This window comes from Lampris incognitus, chromosome 1 (genome assembly GCF_029633865.1).
Source record: "Lampris incognitus isolate fLamInc1 chromosome 1, fLamInc1.hap2, whole genome shotgun sequence".
Lineage (NCBI taxonomy): Eukaryota > Metazoa > Chordata > Actinopteri > Lampriformes > Lampridae > Lampris > Lampris incognitus.
The window spans coordinates 107060394-107083141 of NC_079211.1; the positions used below are offsets into that span (position 1 = coordinate 107060394).

At 45.5% G+C, this 22748-nt stretch overlaps 3 protein-coding genes across 3 annotated transcripts; 2 read left to right on the forward strand and 1 right to left on the reverse strand.

Moving 5' to 3' along the window:
- Window positions 1–643: 643 nt before the first annotated feature.
- On the forward strand, window positions 644–5503 carry poli (polymerase (DNA directed) iota). The gene is made up of 9 exons (XM_056278778.1): window positions 644–778; window positions 913–1038; window positions 1696–1860; window positions 2366–2512; window positions 2742–2978; window positions 3390–3568; window positions 3684–3775; window positions 4754–4887; window positions 5280–5503. Exons 1-9 carry the CDS (start codon window positions 688–690, stop codon window positions 5501–5503), a joined length of 1395 nt encoding a protein of 464 aa, XP_056134753.1. The 5' UTR covers window positions 644–687.
- An 851-nt stretch (window positions 5504–6354) lies between these two features.
- On the forward strand, window positions 6355–13628 carry LOC130117589 (ras-related protein Rab-27B-like). The gene is made up of 6 exons (XM_056285705.1): window positions 6355–6374; window positions 8633–8786; window positions 10353–10438; window positions 10990–11093; window positions 12922–13045; window positions 13439–13628. The coding sequence occupies exons 1-6, from the start codon at window positions 6355–6357 to the stop codon at window positions 13626–13628; spliced, it is 678 nt and encodes a 225-aa protein (XP_056141680.1).
- A 4068-nt stretch (window positions 13629–17696) lies between these two features.
- Window positions 17697–22375, reverse strand: LOC130123704 (sia-alpha-2,3-Gal-beta-1,4-GlcNAc-R:alpha 2,8-sialyltransferase-like). Its single transcript, XM_056292971.1, has 4 exons — window positions 22218–22375; window positions 21703–21825; window positions 20626–21183; window positions 17697–17979 (listed from the first exon to the last, which is right to left on the reverse strand). Exons 1-4 carry the CDS (start codon window positions 22373–22375, stop codon window positions 17697–17699), a joined length of 1122 nt encoding a protein of 373 aa, XP_056148946.1.
- Between the last annotated feature and the right edge of the window lie 373 nt (window positions 22376–22748).

Genomic DNA, 22748 nt, shown 5'->3' on the forward strand with positions numbered 1-22748 from the left:
TATTCTTGCGATTTATCCAAAATCCAAATCCATAATTTTACGTGACCTTTTCCGGTTCCGGGTTAAAACGGAGGCTGGAAGAAGAAACTCGGAAGTGGTCGTAACAAAGCACGGTGACGTGAGTGTAATAATTACATTTACGTGTCCTGCCTAATATAGAATCATGCACAATGTGGTAGTAACATATATACTGCTATAAAGTAGTCCTTTTTATTGGTTTCGGGGCTAGAACCGTGGGGTAAAACGCCATTTCAAAAGCATAGTGAGTAATCGATGTGGGCCGGTGAACGAAGCACGATGACGTAATGAATATGGGCAGTGCTGGACGTCCAACTCCGCCATCTCGCAGGCTAAAGCCGGTACTACTTAGAGATATATAATAAAGGAACCAAAACAAGGCAAGACCACCACCCAGCGGCCAACTCCAGACAACTGCCCTAGATAAAAACAAGTAACTGCATTTTTTATATTAAGGTTTTAACCGCCGGGGTTTGACTGTCGTTGCGGTGTTGTAGTTCGCTCTCCAGAACGATAGATGGCGGTGTTACAGCAGAGTGAACCGGTGGGAAATAACGATGCAGAAATGTTGACAAGCGATAGTGAATAAGACACTGAAAGTTTAGTCATAGTAATGGTTCGCATGTCGAGTTGAAAAATTAACAAGACATATACTCTGTGTTAATTGAAATGGAGAATAGTGATGAAGACGTCGACGAGGATGAGACTGAGTGGAAAAACAGTTGTACGGACGAGGAAGTCCTCCCTGCAGCTGCTGCAGGTAAACACAGTCGTCCCCATGTAGACTTACCCAAATCCGATACGCCGACCACTTTGCAGCGCCTGTCAGCTAAGAAATGTGTTAAAGAGTGTGAACTGGATAATCATTTTCATACATAACGTTTCTTATCCAAGGCGCCAACTTCGGTAAGGAAGCCGGACCAGCAGCCTCACATAGAGTCATCCTGCATTTTGATTTGGACTGCTTCTATGCCCAGGTGGAAATGATCAGAAACCCAGCACTGCGAAATATGCCTTTAGGTAAACGTCTTCATCTGTTCTCGCTTTTTAGATAAATGTATCCTATAATCATTCGTCCACTCATTCATTCATTCATTCATTCATTCATTCATTCATTCACTCATTCAGTGTGTGTGTGTGTGTGTGTGTGTGTGTGTGTGTGTGTGTGTGAGAGAGAGAGAGCGAGAGAGAAGTAAGGGTTTCAGCCAAACACTTCTAAACATGAAATCTTGACAATTTCATGATTTTAAGATCACTTTCTCTCTCCGTTGTTATCACGCGTGTGTGTCTGTCAGGCTGGCTAATGTTGACAAAATCAAATGATCTATCGATGAAGTGATGACATTTTGGTGATGAATACTGGTGCCTTCAGGATGTTTAGACAATTATTATTTGTAATGTGAACATGATGATCAAGTAAGTAGAGGCATTCATTGTTCATTCCACTCAGCTAAAACAGTCTAACAAGTTTAGAAAATCGTATCACTTTACTGTAATGCAGCCTTTAAGACCAGGGAATGACAACATTTAAGTTAAATTTCCATATTACAATAACCATATTATATAGATATATTGCCCAGCTCTACATGTCGATTAAAAAAATATTTTTTCCTCACAAGGGTTGAACATAAACTCAAGAATCCTCATCATGTTAACTTGCTTTTCTAATCTCTGTAGGTATTCAGCAAAAGTATATCATAGTCACTTGTAACTATGTGGCGAGGGAACATGGAGTCACCAAGCTGATGTCAGTGACTGATGCTAAGGAGAAATGTCCTCTGCTGGTGCTGGTTAAAGGAGAGGACCTCACACACTACAGGGAAATGTCATACAAGGTCACAGGTAACTGAGCATGTTTAATATAATTATGCAGAAGGAGAGGACAGCAGGTTTTACAGCATTAGTTATACAAAGGTTCATGCAGTTTTGTTCTTCAGCCCCATTCAGTTGGGCTGCCTATTCTGTTCTGTTCAGTTCAGAGCCATTGTATTTCATCTTACTCTATTCGTTGCTGTGCTTGCCAAATTATTATTAATATTGTCCAGACACTAACACAACAGGCCCTATAAAACACCGCATATCCTTTGTTCTGTTGCACATTGAAAGTTGATATGTCTGTCTTGGTGACAGAGTTGACCACTTATCTTGGCCTATCAATTCTATTCTACTTTTTCTATTAAGTTAAAATTACTATCTTTATTAACATGCAAATACAAAAACATGAGGCTTGGTGAGACAAAGCATGTCCTGTGCCACTGCTTGCATTCATGCGTCTTGCAACATTGATGTGACAGGAACACCCTCACCTCACCCCTGCTCACCTCGGCCTGTTTTGTCTCCCATCCAGACCTGCTAATGTCCTACTGTCCATTAGTAGAGAGGCTGGGCATTGATGAGAACTTTGTTGACATCACAGAGATGGTAGAAAGAAGGCTTGCACAGACCCCAGTATCTGACAACTATTCATTCGAAGGCCATGTCTACAATCATAACAGTAAGTCACCTAGCTGTCTTTATTGTGTAGCTGTGGGCATGCATGTGGCTCTACTGAAACCAGGAAATGAGTTGTGAAAAAAAATTGAGACACTGAAGACATTGGATTTTCATCAGTTTCTTATTAGAAACTGAGCTCTCTGAAAAATGCAAAAAGTGTCTCACCATTTGAGGTCATGTCAAAGATGTCTGAAATAGTTAAATAATTTGTTTGTACTTGGCCTACTCAGATGCAGACGCCAATCCCAATGGTTACCCCAGTTTGGCCATAGGTTCACACATTGCAACTGAGTTAAGAGCAGCCATCAACAGCAAACTGGGCTTGACTGGCTGTGCTGGGATCGCCACCAATAAGCTACTAGCTAAACTGGTGTCAGGTACCTTCAAACCGAATCAGCAAACCACACTTCTACCAGAGAACATCAGAGATATCATGGGCTGCCTGAGTGGTCTTCGAAAAGTGCCGGGTATGGAAGTTTAGCTTTGACAATTGAATTTGTGACATTGAAATGGAACCCCACAAAGTTGTTTTATTTGGTGGTCTGTGTGTCTTGTCTGACAGGGCACACAAAAGTAAGTAATCCTGTGTTTCTAAAGTAGAAAATTCTAATTTTTTAGGTTTAAATATCAGCAGAATTTACAAGCATGAGTGCCATTTTTATTATGACCATTCAGTCCCAGCACCAACGATGCTTTTTTTTGGGGGCAGTAGATTAAAATGTGGAGTCTTGTTTTTTTAAAAACTTTTTAATATAGTAAATTTTGTCTGGGTTTTTGGTTCTCTTTGAATTTAAAATTGACCTTACTTATTTTTTAACTGATTACATTTGCGGTAATGTCCCTACCCAAATCCTTGTTATCCAATCATATTTTCTAAGGGGTGGGACACCAAACTCAAAAGAGACTTCAGGCCTTGGGATTGGTCAGTGTCCAGGACCTGCAGCTCTTTCCATTAGCCACCTTGGTGAGAGAGTTCGGAGGCCCCAGTGCTCAGCGCTTGCAGAACCTGGCCTTGGGCATTGATGAGTCACCTGTCACCACTACTGGGGCTCCACAGGTGGGAAAAGACAACCCTGAAATGAAATGTTATGCCCAAAATAGTGCACATATATTACACTGCCCAAAAATGTGATATGTGAAAAATATCTATTGATATTTGCTCTAAATTTCAGTCTCTAAGTGATGAAGACTCTTTTAAGAAAATCTCCTCAACCAAAGAAGTTTTACAGAAGATTAATGACCTACTGAGCAGTCTAGTGGAGAGGTGATCTAATTCAGCAACTTTTTTTTTTAACCTTTTAAATCTTTATTCGATCATTGCTGTCTTCAGGAAGTTAAGTTATCATCTCTATAAGCTATCATCTCCGCTTCCGGTGTGGGAAGATGGCGGCGCAAATTCACATTTGCAGTGGCCTCACCCAGTATTGATGTATGAAGATGGCAGCGCGAATTCACGTTTGCGGCAGCCTCAGCCAGTACCGTCCATGCAGTGTCTTTGTTCAGGTCTGCGTCTAAGTTTGTCTTCATTTGATGGCTGGGAGAGTTGCACTGGATCAGCTGGGAGAGCTTGGTCTGCTGCGTCCTGTGGGCCCAGGGACCACGGCCCTGCCTGGAGCTGTGCCTGAAGAGGAAACACTGAGGGCTTTCTGACAGGACGCGGAAGCAGGGCAGGCTAAGCTAACTGCTAGCCCATGCAAGACCAGCAGTTCTGATAACACCGAGGGTGGTCTGACGGCGGCCTCGCCTAGCCTTGACTGTGTTTTTAGTGTCGTCGTGTGGAGTGCGGGGAGGTGTGTCGAAGGTGTGTGGCTGGGAAAGTTGGCATTGGATCGGCTGAGGGAGCTTGGTCTGCTGCGTCCTGTGGGCCCAAATACCATGGCCCTGATCAGAGCTGCGGCCAAAGAGGAAACGCCGAGGGCGGTCTGACAGGATGCGGAAGTGGGGCAGGCTAAACTAATTGCTAGCCCATGCAGACCAGCATTTTTGACAGTCATCCTGGCTGGCGTTCGTTCTCCTAGACAGTGATTTTTTTTAAAAAAAATTTTTTAGTGTAGATATGTGTTAGTTTGGATATATGTGTTCTTGTAGTTTTTTTTATATGTGTTTTGCCTTTGTGTTGCACTGCTGTGGGCTGGGGGAAATGATGTGTCATTTCATTTCATGTGTGCAAATGCATGAAATTAAATGACAAAGTTCTTCTGATTCTGATTCTACAACTTGTCTGATCTGTTTGAAAAACGAGGATGCACAAAGATGGGAGGCAGCCTCAGACCCTGCGACTCACCATCCGTAAATTCACTGTCACCAACAAGTGGTCCAGTCGGGAGAGCCGCCAGTGTCCCATACCTAATCACATCGGGCAGAAGATCTCCTCCGGTAGGCCCACTCACCTGGAAGGTTGTTTTCACAACAGGAAGTGCTGTCATTGTCAAATCCAATCAGTAAAGGTCTAGGTTGCCATACGCAGGCATTTTATTGTATTCTAGTTTTTGCTAACGCGATGATGATTTTTTTTTTTTGGTTGTTTATTTTATTGTTTTTTTTTTTGCAAAGCATAAGGATTAAGCGTTTTACTCAGAAAGACCATCATAATTCTCACAGCCCATAAGGTCTTCAGCTCCATATTAGCAGTTTTCATCATCATCTGAGCTAGTTATGCAACAATGTGATCGCAAGGTTGAATAAGTGTTGTGTCTAATGAAGCTCTTCACTCTGGTCATGTCATCATATTAACTTGGAGGTTCAATTTACTATGGTATCTTAAATAGGCAGCAGTGATGTTCTGGCCCAGCTGGTCACCACGGCTATGAAGTTGTTCCACAAGATGGTGGACAGCAAGGCAGGCTTCCACTTGACGCTCATCAATGTGTGTTTCACCAACCTGCAGTCCAGAGTGGCCGCAGCGGGCAGCAAAGGCTCCATAACATCTTTTCTCACTTGCAACACATCGTCCAAAAGAACGCAAGGCTCCTCACAAGATCAAGTGGTATGATCCAACCTGGTTTCCTATTGCCAATGAGATACATATTTTTTCAATTCTTTCATTTCAGTTATATGTTTTTTACACACATGTTGGCATTATCGTTGCATCAGTATCATAACTCTCCATTTTTTTGTTGCAAGGCTTCATGGGGACTACTGACATTTCCTTCTTTGTAATCAAACAAGTACCATTTAGCCTCAGGTGCGAAATGTTGAGGACTTGTGGTTATTAATTGTGCACCTCACCCCCCCTCTCTTCTCCAATAGGATGATTTGTTTCCCAGTGGGAGGAGTCGCCATGTTGGTCATGGGTTTGGGTGTGAAGTGCAGAAGAATGGCCCCGAGGAGCTGATTACCCAACATTCCTTTCAACCAACGACATGCGTAGGAAACCTTCCCTTTGCAAAGGGATTACCAGAAACATGGGGTCCAGCTGTCCCCGCAGCAGCTTCCAAGATTCAGGACGAGGCTTACGGCATGGTGAGCGCCGATCCTGATGAAATAAGTAATACTTCTAAGCCGGTGTGTCGATTGCCCCCCGGTGTCAACCTGGAAGACTTCACACACCTTCCTGAGGACATCCAGAGGGAAATTTTATCCCCCGCCTATGTGAGCTCACTCTGGGGTGCCCCCACGTCCAGTGTGGGACAGCCTGCCATGGATTCAGCAAGCAACACCCCTCACATATTGAATAACTGCCCACTCCCTGAAGTCAGTGATTTATATAATCTCAAAGAAGGAGAAGAGACCATAAACTATATGAATTCGTCAAACAAACAGACCCTTGTGAATCTCCAGTTCCCTCCAGGCACAAGCACACTACCAGAAAAAGGCAATTCAGGGGACGGGGGGCACAAAGGCATGCTCTCGTCAACCCGGTCGTCTCACTGCGAGTTCCCAGCAGACGTAGACCAGAAGGTTTTCTCTGAGCTCCCCATTGACATCCAGAAAGAGCTGATGTCTGAATGGAGGCAGCAGATGCTGGTCTCTAAGACGCCATCTTCCAGGAAACAGGGGCGGGGCTCGGCGGGCAAAGATGGGAAGTCTGTAGCCAAAGGCCGCCAAGCAAACAACTTGCTTAAGTATTTCAAGCCCGGTTAGGTTTTTGGTTTCCTGTCATCAGCTGACATTGCCCAGCGATGGTTTAAATCGCTACAAGATGTGAATTAAGCGTACTTTTTGTATTGTGTAACTTTTATCCAAACCCACAACTTTTTCTATACAAGATGTTCATTTAAAAAAACTTTATTTTGTAAGTGGAAATATTAAGTTTGCGCTTTCAACTTGCAACAATCAGGCATTGTAGTCTCCCTTCTCTAAAATGTGAAATTCCTCCATTGCCCTCTTTATATTATATTATCCCGTTTTAACTTGGCTTTGGTCGCGGCATTGTTGCATCAGATGTTCTGATGGTAGTGACATCAGCATTCGATGACAAACTTTTCCGCAAAGTTTGTCTAACTTGTGTTTCTTGAGAAGACCAAAAGTGTTTGTTCAGTTCTGCCCTGGTCATGTTGGGGAGCATTGTGTTGGGCTGCAGGATTACCGTCTGAGCACGGAGGAGAGGGGCAAACTGGGTGGTTGGCCGATTTCCACTCAAATCCACAGAGGCGCACCTTGTTTGTTACCACATTAGGCGACTCAGTCCAGTTTTCCAAAAAAGAAAAAAAACCTTCCCTCATTAGGAATAGCAGAAAACACGGGTCTGTGAGCACACGGCCCCCGTTGGTCCTCTTGTCGGTCTTTAACTCCTCCCTGGATCACATGTGGGAAGGGGGAAAGGTTCAGGCAATAGCATGTCAACTATCCGTCTCACATTTTCATTTACCCGGGACTGGCTGGTCTCCCTCTGAATGGAAGCTGTCACTTCCTCAGGCTAGATTGGTAAGATTGAGGTTTTACTTTTGGGTCTGTTTTGGGGCTTCGATGCTTAAGAACATGTTCCCCTGTGGAGTGTGAGCGTTACCAGACCTTATATCCGACCGAAGGATCTGATTTTCTGTTGTCATGTGTTTGGATCTTTTTTTTTTTGTTGCTTCATTGTGCCACAAAATGAGCTGAGTTTTATCTAGAATTTGATTTACTTTCAAGACTTGAACATCTCGCTTTGTAACCGAAATGCAGTTTGATAATGTTCAGTGTGCCAAGACTTCATTAAATTGTAATTTACTCAGACAAATGTGATACCAGGATTTTGTCGGTGTGTTTGGCACAGTCACTTTGTCACCTCACACGTCTGCTGATTGTGTAGAACTCAATACCGTTCATGTAACACCTTTAATCCTGCACTTTTGGAAATGACTTTAGATTTCACGGGGGGCGTCCTGTCTCCCGTCATTGCATTGGCAGTGGAATTTGAGTAGCTCGACAACAAGAGTCTCCTGAAGATGACAAACGTCTGCAGTTTGTCACCATTACGGCAGTCAGCAGATCTTTCTTAACAGACAAAAAATGTTACTCTGCTGAGACTCTTGTCTGCCTGCGAGGGTTACGGGCAGTGGAGACGAAAATCTCTGCTGTCGTTAACAACACAACCCCTCAAAGAGCTGCAAAAAGGGGGACTCGACGGAGGCTCGACGGTGACCTGGATGGAGGTGTCACGCAGTGATGAGCTGTTTTGGCCGTGGCCCGTCGTCAATAAAGGGAGTTCTGTCTCTTGAAACAGGCGCTGCATTTGCTTGGGTGCTGGGAGGAGCTGCAGAGAAAACCCCAGAGAAGCATTTGACTGCTCATGTGGAGGCTAGCTCCAGTCATGTGCTGGCCCCCTCTCTGATCAGCTCCTAATGACTGGAGAGTTATGACGGCCCGCTAAGACTGTGAGATGTTCACACAGCGCCTCTGACTGAGAATTTCAGCTATGCTCCTTAGTCCCTAGATGAGACCATTTCAACCTTTTGTGTGTGTGTGTGTGTGTGTGTGTGTGTGTGTGTGCGCGCGCGTGTGCTCAACTGACATGCACTTACTGTAGTACACATTGTGGGGTTTAACTGGTTTGTGTGCACAGAGGGAACAAAGAAAGCATTTATGAGTGGCCCTCTGGCAAATCTTCTAGCTTCTAGTTTGGTACAGGCTACATGCAGCCGGCGTAGTGTTGTTGTGCTGTGACTGATTCCAGGGCAGGTTGAGCGCCGAGCTGCAGGATGGCCGAAGGGGAATATGATTATCTGATCAAGCTCCTGGCACTGGGGGACTCAGGAGTGGGCAAGACAACCTTTCTCTACAGGTTCACCGACAACAAGTTCAACCGGAAGTTTACCACCACAGTCGGGATTGACTTCAGGGAAAAGAGAGTGGTGAGTTGCGCAACAGAAAATCACAGGGTCATTCATGTAATGAGTCATCACTTTTAAAAATCTAGACTAGAGAAGGTTATGAATTTCAAAAAATATATATTTTTAGAATATGATTATGTATTCTTCGGGTTTAGGCACATTTTATTGTCTTGCATTTTTGCACAGTGTCTCTGCGGGGCCTTTTCAGAGGTGGAATCCTTAATTCAAACGTAAACAAAAGGGTTGCTTCACTAACAAAATACAAAAGTCAAGATTGGAACCTGCTATCACTCGCAAATTGATTGACGTGTCTCTTAAAGGAAAAAATTGTCGACTCGTTTTGTGTTCGTGCAATCAGTACCGATGAGTAATGATATCGACTGAAGCAATAAACTGTGTTGTCGGAGAAATCACTGCTGTCCTGTTCAGTCTTTCCCGCAGCGCCTGCATGTACCAGAATGCATTGCGCGTAAGTCTGATCGTCGTCGATAAAAAAAAACCCTCTGCGCTAGCGTTGTGGGATGTCATTTCCACCACCAGAAACAGTTTAGCCGAGACGATGAGGGTGTGTTTTCTGAACAGTGTGTTTAGAGTAGATTAGCGTATCAGAAACCCTGCTAGGCGGCATTTAGTTTTTCTGGCCGTCAACTGACGTCATGATACGTCACTTGGCGGCCAGCGAGGTTGGGGGGATATCGGTTTCGCTGTCGTCTCGGAGATGCAGAAGCGAGCTGGGGCCATTTCCGGTTGTCTTTCGTGCGCTATCTCTGACCCTGTTTACACTTGGTTTTAGAATGTGTTTTGGGCGATCGGATCACAAGTGGACAGCGAGACACATCGCCGTCTACACGTCTATCATGCGTCTCCATATGCGTCCTGCTGGCCACTTGGGATCAGATTTCATTACTCCGAAGAAGAAGAAGATTTCCTGTTACGTCCTTGCCGGAGACGCATCAGGACGCATTAGCGTTTACGCTACAAAAGATATGTGGTCAAATGCGTCCCAGACCACCTCGGCAAGTGGTTTGAGTTCACAAAACGTTTTGGTGGTCGTTTACACTTGTATTTAGCGGGGAAAAACGCATTTTAAAACCAGGTGTAAACGGGGTCCTTGTTACAGACAGCTAAAGTGACTTTCCCCTTTAACATAAGGATTAACAATTAACAACAATTTAACCCGAGTTCCTGTTTTCTGGTGCTGTAAACTTTGGAGTAAAACTGGAGAAATAAAAATATTTTCAATTACGATCTGTTGAGAAAGACATGAAATGCTTCAATGTTTAACTCAAGATCCTCAATTGTGTATGTAAATACACCTCAATTGTAAATGAGAAACTAGATCACAGATTGGGCCTTTAAAGGCCACAAAACACTTTTCATTATGCTGTGCGCTCGGGGTATCGGTGGGTGTTTTATGACTGATGGGTTTATTTGGGGGCTTAAAATATCCTCAGCTTAAGCCTGGCTCTGTCTCCCCCTTTCTCTCCGGCCTCAACTGATTTCATCCGTCACATGCTCCCCCCCCCCCCCCCCCAAGTCAGTGACATTGGTCGGTAGCTAACGCTTGTTTTCGGTGTGAGTCTTCAGAACTACACGGGCATGTGTGCTGACGGGACCACAGAGAGGAATTTCCGAGTCCACCTGCAGCTCTGGGACACGGCCGGGCAAGAGAGGTGATTACCTACAAGTCTTAAGTTTTTTTTTTAGCCATCGCCCCAATAAGTTTGCAGATGGAAGGAATTTGACTCGGTGTGTGTCTCACGTTAACCCCCCCCCCCCCAACACACACACACACACACACAAGGGACGGAGTGGAACAAAGAAGGGAGACTGGAGTGTTGTAGCATATCTAGAATAGTCTGTGTGTCTGGGAATAACAGAGAAAAGTGTGTAAACAGATTGGGCAGTAAGTATATTTGTACAGTGTTCAAAATAAAAATAAAAAAAAACTGGGATATTTGCATAATAGAACATCGCATAATCTGACATTTTCACTGGGTTACGGCGCCTCAGGAATATTCTTTTGAAGCATTACAGTTGGTCAGATATGTGTTTGGTGTGTGTCTGTGTTTGGTAGGAGAGGTTGTCTAGACGGATTTGACTCTGGGTGGTTTGTGTAAAGAACGCTGTGTGTGTGTGTGCGTGCGTGTGTGCGTGTGTGTGTGTGTGTGTGTGTGTGTGTGTGTGTGTGTGTGTGTGTGTGTGTGTGTATACTAACACACAGGTTCCGGAGCCTGACCACGGCGTTCTTCAGAGATGCCATGGGCTTCCTGCTGATGTTCGACTTGACCAATCAGCAAAGCTTCCTCAACGTCAGGAACTGGATGAGTAGGTGTCCACTCAGCCCCACTTCCCCCGCCAAAGCCTGCAGAAATCACTGGTCTGCACCCACCATCTCCACCGCCCAGGGGTTTATTACTGACACGCCACTCAAATAAAGGAGCCCTTCTCTCTCTCGCGCACGCTTGCTCGTTCGCTCTCTCTCTCTCTCTTTCTCTCTCGCTCTCTCGCTGCAAAAATTACATTAAGAGAAAAAGAAAAAACCGTGCATGCAATGAAGGTTTAAGTAGTGGGTGAACTTAACTGGGGAGAGAAGAAGAGGAGAGAGAGAAGAGAGTGACAAGCAGATGTCTGAGACCGGATTTGCTGGAGTTAAGGACGCGCGCACCTATTCCAGAGAAAATACAAAAACACCACACTAGTGAGCGAGCTTATGAAGAAAGCTTATTCATGGGTCTTAGGTCTGAGCAGTGCAGAGTGTTTCAGGCCGGCGTTGACCTCCGGCCGTGCCGCTGCTGGAGACCGTTCATCAGAGGTTCTGATCATTTTAGAGAGGCTGGATCTCGTCTATAATGTAGTAGCTGTATGAATAACTGACACGCCTAAATTAGGATGACTAATTACAGGCCTGAGTCATCAAGTTACAGACCCCTGGGCACACATGGTCGATGGGCCCCTCGCCACCTTGGTGTGCTGGTCAGGCTTTTAAGCAACCATGACTAAAACCTGACTAAAAGCCTTAAAAGTATGTTATTAAAAAGGAAAATAAGGCATCCGGGTGGCGTGGTGGTCTATTCCATTGCCTACCAACACGGGAATCGCCGGTTCGAATCCCCATGTTACCTCCGGCTTGGTCGGGCGTCCCTACAGGCACAATTGGCCGTGTCTGCAAGTGGGAAGCCGGATGTGGGCGTGTGTCCTGGCTGCTGCACTAGCGCCTTCTCTGGTCGGTCGGGGCGCCTGTTCAGGGGGGAGGGGGGAACGGCGTTATCCTCCCACACGCTCCGTCCCCCTGGTGAAACCCCTCACTGTCAGGTGAAAAGAAGCAGGTGGCGATGCCACATGTATTGGAGGAGATGTATGGTAGTCTGCAGCCCTTCCCGGATCGGCAGAGGGGGTGGAGCAGTGACCGGGACAGCTCGGAAGAGTGGGGTATTGACCGGATACAATTGGGGAAAAAAAGGAGGAAAATCCAAAAATAATAATAATTATAAAAACTAATAAAAAATGAAAATAAAGCAGCCAGAGCTTTTGTTTTTTTCACAGTGATGACACTCTGTTTAATGTAGGTTGTCTTCACACACACACCGTGTCCCCCTGTACTTGTGTGGACCCCCCCTCAACAGTGACAAGGCACTGAGGTGCCGCTGCATTCTTCGGAGTTCATTTTGAACCCTTGCCATCTGTGAGAATGAGCTTTCTCCTTCGCAGTTTGTCCCCGGCAGAGTCAAAACAAAAAAAAACACGTAAGGCTACAAACGCGTTGGGGGAAAGACCATGTTGCAGCAGTTTTTGAGGAGACTCATGATCCTGCTCGCTCTTTGCAAACCAGCTGAATTGGATAATGTCTTCAGCCAATTTCTGCCAAGTGCACGTGGACCCCTGGGCCCGTGCCCAGAATGCCCGTTGGATAATCTGGCCCAGACTAATTAGATGTGTATTATTTATATTCCTACACTGCTGGTACATCACAAGGTAGAGTGACACGTTCGCATGTGGCGTGTAACGTTATCGGCCTTCTGCTTGTTGCACGCTACGCAGAAATAATGAAATCTGCTGCATAACAACAGTATGTGGGATTTGCTGTTGTTTACATCATATAGGATTAATGTAGTTTGCATCATTTTGCAAATGATTGTTTCTTGTGTTTGTACAGGTCAGCTGCAGGCCAACGCATACTGTGACAACCCAGATATAGTGCTGGTGGGCACTAAGGCAGACCTCCCGGATCTGAGAGATGTCCATATCAAACAAGCCAGAGATCTAGCAGACAGATATGGGTGAGTGAGTCATCTAATCATAACAGTAATGATGATGATGATGATGGTGATAAAATTTTGAAGTAGTAGTTGTGTAGCTGCAGAGGATCGTGTAATTGAGCTTATGGGGTCATGCCAACATGAGAAACATACAAACTCCACACATCAGCGCTAACCGCTGAGCCTCTGTGCCATCCAGCAGCGCAGTGCTCAGTGGATATAGGTCAATGTTGCATACCTGGCCTACTCTGTTCAGCCATGACCTAATGACTCCTCCTTTCTCGTAATCCTCGAATGGTGCATTAGGTCACTTGTTTGTTTTTGAAGCCTCACACAAAGCCAAACTCCATGTATGTGAGAACTTACCTGTACGGAAAAAAAAAAATTAAAACCACCCACTTCTTCCCCCAACAGCATCCCCTATTTTGAGACCAGCGCTGCCACCGGCGTCGATGTGGAGAAGGCGGTCAACACTCTGTTGGAGCTGGTGATGAAGAGAATGGAGCAGAGCACCGAGGGGGAGGTTGTCGCCGAGCCCAACGGCAGCCCCGTCGCCAGCGATGAGGTGGTCGAGATTCCTGCCAGGAGGACGTGTGCCTGCTGATAGGTGGACATTTCACCAACCAATATCCCCCTTTCCTTTAGACTCTCCCCCTGGGTCACATTTTAGTTGTAAGGTCCTAATTTTTACTGCCTGTGACAGTGTAGGTCACCAGGTAGGTGAGACTGTTTTTTTTTTTTTTGGAAAATCCACATACACACACACCGCCCCCCCAAAAAAAATCTTTTTCCAATATTATTCTGCTAGGCAAGCTCAGTTAAATGCCAAAGATAATGTGATGTGCTAAAATGAACAAAGACACGGTCCACTTTCAAGCCCAGAGGAATTGGAAAGCTGGCCTACTTAGCGTGTTAAGATAGTTCACTGCCATCGGGTAAACACCTCGTATCTGCACAAACGTTAAAACTTCTCAACAACAACAAAAAAGAAGTGACAAAAAAAAAGTAATTTGAGACACATGACGGCTGTGTATTTTTAAAGCCCCGTGTTGTAATGCGTGAGAGATGCTGTGCTGCAGCGCTGCTGCTGAGGAGGAACGCTACATGGATAACACACACATGCAGCAACACTTGGGGAGCAGTAAATATAACGTCTGGAATAAACCGATAGAGTTTTTCTATTTAGTCTGGAACCACGATGAAGCCTATTCCAGCCCAGATGTGTTGGTCTTTGTTAAGCGTTGTTACTGCTCTCTTAGTTTTGTGTCATACTGGCACTTTTTAAACCATACAAAGGGTTTTTATCATGCGGGGTCGTCATGCAGTGGGTTATAAATGATGTAGATGTGGAGCTGCAAGGTTCGACGTGACCGACACCAACATGTACAGGCCCTTTGTCTCTGGTATTACTGCACTCTTATGCTGTTTTACTCACAACCTGTGTACTACTGCTGTTATTATTGCTCATATTCAGATTTATGACAGAACATGCCATCGTGTCATTGCCCTTTGTGGCAAGTATCATTCCTCCTTTTTTTTTTAATATGTAAAGAATAAGTACAAAGAGAAGGGAGATCCCACTGTAAAACCTTTTGATGCTGGAAAAAAATCAATTATATAATTAGAAAAAGGTCATATCTGATTCTGAGTCTGATATCGGAGAAAAACTACTGCTTTTATTCAACACATTGAGGCATTGACGGTAGGAAGAAGCAGGCACATAACGTATATTCATCATGGAGTATAATCGGAAATACATCGAAGTCATGGTTACACTTTTGTTATATTAACGATCATTTTTGTTACAACAACCATGGTTAGCGAAGAGCTCTAGACGTGACGGATGACAGCCCGGTGCGACGAGTACAGCCACAGCTAAGCTCTGTTATGGACCACCGAACAAAAACGCCATGCAAGCTGGAGGAGGGCTCTGCAGATGTTAAAGGGTTGTCGGAGCAGACGCTGTTCCGTGTCGGTGTGATTAAAGTTGTCTGGAGTCTCGAGTTATGAGGATTTGCCACTCGCTTTGGGAAACGATACACAGGTCGCGCTGTGACTTCACACAGGACGGCAGTCCTGAAGCGGGGTCACACACTCTTGTCAACACTGTTCACACGCATCCGAAGCAGTCGTTTCAGAAAACTGAACAAACTGTAGTTAATGTGCGGGGGGTGGTGGAGGGGGGGGTGTCTGGCAGGGGGCTGTTCAGCATTCATGGAAGTGTCAGGATGCGAGTTAAAGAACAAAACCTGAGCATATCGGTACGAGAACACACATCTGAGATGTCCACCACGGTGCCTTGGATGAAGCCAAGAGGAAAACAACAATTAAGTTTCTAGTTATCACCAAACAGTAGCTAACTCCGTAGTGTCCTACAACAATGTTAAAATCCTGCACCAAACTTAAAAAAACAAAACAAAACCAAAGCCAAACAGCATCGACACTACATTTTTTTCTAGGGTTTAAACACCAGTTATCCTACAGAATCCCAGTTGACTCCGTGTCCAGCTCATGTCGACTTTTACCTCCTGAACAGATAGATGCTCTTTGGTGTTCTCAACAAAACAGATGGTAGTAAACATTCACTACACAGTGCAGCGTGTAGTCCATGTGAGGGTAACCTCACACGGCCACATCCACTGCAGGTAACCCGGGATATTAAACCTTAAAACTTCACATTTGTCTCCGCTCGGTTTTTCCTGTGATGACTGTGTTGTGATCCGGAGAAGAGAAATGATGTTATTTTCCGGACATGCCTTCTCCTCCAATAGAGAAGGACACGTGAGAAGAATTGGGGGAAAGAAAAAGAAGGACGTGACTGCATGGATTTTATGTAGCTGAACCATCACCAAAGTACAAACAAAAAGAAGAAAAAATGTCCACTTGTGCATGACGTGTGCAGTACAAGGCAACCTCAACTGGAATGACTGCAATACACTGTGTGTGTGTGTGAGTGAGAGAGAGAGAGAGAGAGAGAGAGAGAGAGAGAGAGAGAGAGAGAGAGAGAGAGAGAGAGAGAGAGAGAGAGAGAGAGAGAGAGAGAGAGAGAGAGAGAGAGAGAGAGAGAGCGCTTGGGTTTCCATCTTAAGCACGTGCTGTAGGTCACGAGGCGACCCTGAGGCTAGCCATCATTGTTTGAATGCAGTTACCAATAACACCAGCGTGGAGCTTCACATATTAGGTTTAACATGGAGTCTTTTTTTTCTCTTTGTTTTTTGGAGGTGAAGATAATCTACAGATATAAAAATAAAGTTGGTTCTTTATTTGCCAGAAAGATAAAATGGGCAATAGAGTATTGGTCCCTTGTGGAATATAGGAAAACTTTTTTTTGTTGCCTTAAAACATCTCTCATATAAAGTATATTCTGAGTACTATACCATCTGGGATACAAACAATAGCAAAGTTTTATCCACCAAAAAAAAAGAAGAAAAAACGAGTTATGAAAACTAGCCTTAAACATATTTTGGTGCGCCTTGCAAGCATCACTATTGAAATAGAGGCTCATACTATTTTAACAAGATGCAGAATTTCAGTTCTCTGGATTTATTCACGACGTATTTGAAATTATGGCTAACCGATAAACTAGCAACTTCTCCTGCAGGGCTGACGGACTGGGTTTGAGGTGTGGCTTGTGGTTTGAGTCAAAACGCAGTTCTGAAAAGCTTTTCATGAATAATGCCCTCAGTAATGACAAAACGTATTTCCAGGCAATGTTTTAAAGGTTGTTTTTTAGGATTTTTTTTATAATCTCAAAACCCAAAGTAGGGCTTTTTAACAACAACTTTGATTATAACGACGAAACGTCCAGAAAGCTAGGTTAGCCTGAGGCTAGCTAGCTAGCTGTTGGAATGTAGAGCGACGCTCCGCAGGTGAAGAGTCGTCCCGCTAAAATGACGTCACACCCTCCTGCTCTCCTACAACAACGACAGACCTGTCGTAGGTACAGCATTGTAAACAAACACTATCCTTCAGGGCAGCGCGATACCACCAGGGTAAAAACGACTAAAAACAGCGTAAATTGTACCTCTGGTGAAACACTGAATCAGATTATATATATATAAAAAACAAAAAAAACAAAAAACAAAACACTGATCTAACTCCTTCCCTGAGATTAGGCAGTGATTGAACTACAGAATCAGTATACCTCTGTAAAAGGCGTAATGGTGGCAATATGTCTCAATCAATCAATTCCAAGTTGTCTAAAAAAAAACGGAATTGGGGAGATATGATCATCTGATGTTTATCGTGGGCTGAAGTTAAGATAGATAATGTTTGTCCTATTCGAGCTGTTTTTGCCACTACCAGCTGCCATGCAAGAAAAAAAAACGTGTAGGCTCAAATGTGAAACAAATGAGGAGTGCATGTCTAACCTGTGAGCTTTGAACCCAGCAACACCAAAGGAGTAACAACACAGCAGTGCTAAGTCAATACTTTACATCCCGACATCCCCGTGCGAAGGACCGTGTCGCCCGCGTGAGAGGCTTATATGTGATGTAGGTGACGGGAGCCTGTGTTTCTAGAACGAGGGTGTCATGAAGATGGCTGAACGTGCTAATCATGCATTGTGGGGTTGGCTTCATGACCAAAGTTCCCAGCTCGGTCGATGTGTGTGGGTCACAACGGTCTCTCTCCGGCTGCGCCTCCCAGGCCCGTGCCCTGCATGAAGGCCTACTTAGGCGCAGTGCGACAGGCTGAGCTTTGTCACGCCTTCCTCATGCATCTTGTACAGCAGCTTGAACTCGCTGGGCAGCTGGTGGGTCTCCTGCCACTTGGTGGTGAATTTGGTCCCTTTCTTGTCGTAGTAATGGTAGGGCAGCTCCTTGCCAGTGTTGGGGTCCCAGCCAAAGGGCCAGAAGCCGTAGAGGTGGATCTCTTCACACATGGCGGACGCCAGAGTGTACATGAGGATTCCGGTGCTGAGCCGCTTGGGAGCGAGGTTTTTAGTCTTCCAGTATCTGTGGGGCAAATGACGGTTGATGAAAATATATAGCATTCTGTAAAATAGATAGACAGACTGACATATTTGGATAGGTCTTTCAGCATGCTCAATAAGCCAGATAAGAAAATCACAGAAAGGTGAATAACTCCATCTGGATATGTTTAGTGGGAGGCGTTGTGTCCAGATGAACTGATTCACCTTTCTGTGATATCTGGACAGGCTCAAAAACGAATATCTAGACAGACAGAAAGACAGGCATTTAGACAGAATGAAAAAACGATATTTAGAAATAGAGATAAAGGTACAGACGTGCTCAAATTTGTTGGAAAAACGAGGAATGCACAATTTTCTCTGGAATAGCTTGAAACTGACAAAAGTAATTGGCATCCCACCATTGTTTGTGCCATATAGAAATCAGACTTTGCTTTTGATTTTTATCCAATAGGATATTGTAGATAATAAAACAAATGAAAATGGCAAATGATGGGACCCTTAACCTAATATTTTGTTACACAACCTTTAGAGGCAATCAGTGCAATCAAACGTTTTCTGTAGATATCAATGAGACTTCTGCACCTGTTAACCGGTATTTTGCTCCCCTTTTCCTGAGCAAACTGCTGCAGGCAGCAGGTTTGATGGGTGCTTTCTCCAGACTGCAAGTTTCAGCTCTATCCATAGATGTCTGATAGGATTCAGATCAGGACTCATAGAAGGCCACTTCAGAATAGTCCAATGTTTTGTTCTTATCCATTCTTGGGTGCTTTCAGCTGTGTGTTTTGGGTCATTATCCTGTTGGAGGACCCATGACCTGTGTCTGAGACAGAGCTTTCTGAAACTGGGCAGTACGTTTTGCTCCAGAATGCCTTGATAGTCTTGAGATTTCATTGTACCCTGCACAGATTCAAGGCACCCTGTGCCAAGCACAGCAAAGCAGCCCCAAAACATAACTATGACATGCCAAAGGCATGCAAGTATACATGACAAAATAGCTTTTAATTTCATCACTTTTCAGAAGGAATGAAGTAATACTTCAACAAGCTGTAAGGGCACCAACAAATTTGAGCACGTCTGTATGGTAATATGACCAAATAAAGAAATGCCATGATGTGTGCGTCCAGTGGAAATTTGATTCTTTCAACCACTTCCCGATGGTTTTTACTCTTTTCATTTTGCTGAGTCCATTTCTCATTTTGTTGTATTATGTTCATGCATCTTTTGTTGTTGTCTTAGTTTTTCTCGATGTTTTCCAGTGTCATCTCCTGTCTGCTGTCATGCTTAGTGGAATTTTGCTTGAATGTTGTTTTACAATCTTGTTTTTGCTTTACTTGCTCTAATTAATACTTCTTTTATTTTTTACTTCACGTCTGGGTTTTATCCAGGGGGAACTTGAGCAAATTTGAGGGGGGAATACAAGAGGATGCCATCCTCACCGTTAAACTGTTTGGTGAAAAAAACAGCCATCCTCCTTTCCATCCCCTGTGGGTTAAGGCGCTATGTGAACTTAATCAAGGAACATTAGTATGTAAATCTATATTAATGTTTTGTGGATATGAATTAATAAGATTCATTCTCAACACAGTGAAAGGTGTAATGAGTGTAAAATTACAAGATCGATGCCGTGGCTGCAGCTATTAACATTAATAATGGATCTGTTGGATGTAGATGTGCTCCAACAGAACCATTACCTACGACTATGTTTATCCTATGATGCTAAGGAATACCAAGACCAGGCTGCTATGGTTGTAACCTTTACGTGGCTTTTAACTTGTAGATGTAAGCAAACTCGCTGAAATGGGTTGCATCTGAAATCCCATGCTACTGCAGCGAATTCGCGGGGGGGGGGGGGCAGCCGGGAACCGCCGCAGCCGGGACGCGAACCCTGGTCTCCCGCACCACGGGCGACTACGCTAACCAGTCGACTAAAGGGTCCAACCCGTTAGTCAAGGGCTAGCGAGTCTAGTCATACGTGATCAATTTTCTACGTAAGTATGTGTACTATCTTCTACATGAGTGAAAAATATAACTGCTATGTGGACGTACTACTTCAATCATAGAGCTGCACCACTTCCTTCCAGCTCGTTGCGGGTTAATGACGACATACTGTGTGTAAATTTCGCCCCCCCTAAAAACCGAAAAATAACAGACGATTTAACTGTTTTCCTAAGCATAGTGAAAAGTACTACCTGCATTTAAATGGTCCCGTTGCTCTGCCAGTTGTGTTTTGTATCACCCCTCCACCGTTGTTGGTCGTGGGCGCGAAGTATCGCAATGCATTGTGGGATGCCCATGCTGGCGTACTGTTGTTTTCTGACATCCGAGTATTTTTCGTACACTATTTGATGCATACTATGGTTTTGGACACACTAAAAAAGTGTGTGTGTGTGTGTGTGTGTGTGTGTGTGTGTGTGTGCGTGCGTGCGTGCGTGCGTGCGTAGTAAATGGTATGCTACTAAGTAATTTCGGATGCAGTCATGGTCTAGGCTTTAGTTAGTGAAGCACACCCTCCCCTCCGTCCACCACCACCAGACCCCACCATCTCCATTATTATTATTATTATTATTATTATTATTATTATTATCAAAACAAATCCTGGTTTTACCACCGACCAATACGTCACGTCATCACAAACAACAAACTCGTCAGCTCATTTCATCATCCTCACTTGTTGACGTCGTGCATGATGTTGCCCGGCCAGGCCAGCTCCACCTTCAGCTGGCCCTTGTGCTCCACGAAGAAGTCCACCAGGGTGCGCGTCACCGTGGCGGAGGTGTGCAGGAAGAAGGCGGGGATCCACAGGATGGCTCCCTCCAGCTTCTTCAGGTTGAGGAAGAAGTTGTTCCTGTCCTGGATGGTTAGCAGGTTGTTGTAGTACCTCTCCAGGATGCTGGGGTTAAACGTGGTCATGTTGGTCTTCCTCCCCACGTCCTTCTGGTAGACCTCCGTCGGGGCGAAGTTGCAACGGAAGACGAAGTCGGCCTCGTCGATTTCCGTGCCGCAGCGGCTGCCGGTCAGGATGCCGCTGTTCCCCACCACGGCGCACACGTTGTAGTGCCGGTTGATGATGGGGGAGGCGTCCGGCAGCAGGGACTTGAAGTTGTTGCTGATGGAGAAGACGTATTTGTGACTGGAGTAGTCGAAGTGCATCAGCTGGCCGATGCGCACGCCGCTCTTGGTGAGGGAGAAGTTGCTGGCGATGTCGATGTAGTTGAAGATCTCCTTCCTGTGCGTGGTGGTGGTGGTGGGGGGGGGGTGAAGAAAATCCTCAGTCAGAAAAATGCTAATTTTCAAAAACCAAAATATATATTTTTTGATATACTTTATTAATCTCCGTGGGGAAATGATGCTCTGCATTTAAGCCACACTAGTTGTGCAGCTGGGAGCAGTGGGCAGCCGCCGGGGACCAGCTCCAGGTCGCTTTGCCATGCCTCTCTCGGTCAGGGACACGGACAGGAGCATTAACCGCAACATGCATGAGAGAAAACCCACCGCAGAGAACAGGCAAACGCCACACGGGAAGGACCTGAGATGACCCCCCGAGGTTGGACATCCCTGGGGTTCGAACACAGAACCTTCTTGCTGTGAGGCGAGAGGGCTAACCACTGCGCCACTGTGCCGCCCAAGACCATTCCATTCCCTTCCCTTTCCTTCCCATCACTTTCCAGATCATTCATCACGATACTGAGAAAAAAAACAAAACCCAACAACCCCAACATTATCCTATGGGGGGGGGGGTCCATACCTTTGCTGATTAAACGCCGTCTTGTTAAATTTCCATTTCGACGGTTTCCCTTGGAGCTCCACGTTCAGGGCATTTGTTAAAGGGATGAAGGAGGGGTCCAGGAAATTCATGGCAAACTGGGACCTAGAAAAGACGGCGACATCGTTAGACTGGATTAATTGGCAATACACACAATGTGATGACAATATGACACCAATTAACAATTAGGTCACATCTTCTCCACCGACCGCGAAGGTCAGCACCGTGGACAGCTCTGCCGTCTGCAGAAGCTCTGATTCGCCATGACATGGTTTTGAGACACGAGCTCACATGAAACAAGTGTGATGTGGGCTCGCGAGTCGACGTTTGTGGATTTCATTTTGAGTCGTGCACGTGAGGGGGGCAGACTCTTCTGTTGCAGCAGGCCGAGAAAAAAACGAGCCACGCTTTAGTTGCATGTGGCCTATATACATTTTGCGCGTCAAATCAACTTAAATCGAGACCCCCCCCTTCCCTCGTTGAGCCCCTATACTCACCGAAATCCTGCATGGAACATTATCCTCGGCCCTCCCATGTCGTATTTGGAGGAGGTGAGGAAGCTGTCCTTCCTCAGCGACACATAGCTGATGAGAGACAATATGAGCAGCGCGACGCTCAGAATAACCAGACCCAGGGCGTTTGCGAGGCGGACCATGTTGGAGCAATCTCATCCCCCTCTCGGCGGCGGTGCGCAGTAAATCAGCGGGCCCCTATGTTGACATCGCCGCGGCGGAGCGGCGTTTCTGCCCCCTCAGCAAGGTTGCTTACCCAGAGATCGACGCGTTTGACGGCAGCCTTCATACGGTCCCGTGATGTAAAATGGACGCGCGGGAAGACGCTGCTGCTGGGCTGGCGGTGGCCTGCACGGTGCGCGCTGCTGCTGCTGCTGCTGCTGCCGCGGCTCGGTCCGCTCTCATCGCCCGGCCGAGCTCAGTCCGTCCTCAGGGCTGCGGGACGCGCCAGGTCCTCTCCTCCGCCGGCGGCCGCCCTCATCACGGAGATGGATAAAGGATCGCGTGTCTGTCCGG

What these genes read in the sequence shown, in the direction of transcription:
- poli (XM_056278778.1), top strand. Translation starts at nt 688, where the DNA reads ATGGAGAATAGTGATGAAGACGTCGACGAGGATGAGACTGAGTGGAAA. An exon ending in AATGTCATACAAGGTCACAG is followed by an intron (nt 1,861 to 2,365) that starts GTAACTGAGCAT and finishes TCTCCCATCCAG; the next exon opens with ACCTGCTAATGTCCTACTGT. An exon ending in CTGAGCAGTCTAGTGGAGAG is followed by an intron (nt 3,776 to 4,753) that starts GTGATCTAATTC and finishes TTGAAAAACGAG; the next exon opens with GATGCACAAAGATGGGAGGC.
- LOC130117589 (XM_056285705.1), top strand. Translation starts at nt 6,355, where the DNA reads ATGCTCTCGTCAACCCGGTC. An exon ending in ACTTCAGGGAAAAGAGAGTG is followed by an intron (nt 8,787 to 10,352) that starts GTGAGTTGCGCA and finishes GTGAGTCTTCAG; the next exon opens with AACTACACGGGCATGTGTGC. An exon ending in GACACGGCCGGGCAAGAGAG is followed by an intron (nt 10,439 to 10,989) that starts GTGATTACCTAC and finishes ACTAACACACAG; the next exon opens with GTTCCGGAGCCTGACCACGG.
- LOC130123704 (XM_056292971.1), bottom strand. Translation starts at nt 22,375, where the DNA reads ATGGTCCGCCTCGCAAACGCCCTGGGTCTGGTTATTCTGAGCGTCGCG. An exon ending in ATGTTCCATGCAGGATTTCG is followed by an intron (nt 21,826 to 22,217) that starts GTGAGTATAGGG and finishes CGTCTTTTCTAG; the next exon opens with GTCCCAGTTTGCCATGAATT. An exon ending in ATCATGCACGACGTCAACAA is followed by an intron (nt 17,980 to 20,625) that starts GTGAGGATGATG and finishes TTTGCCCCACAG; the next exon opens with ATACTGGAAGACTAAAAACC.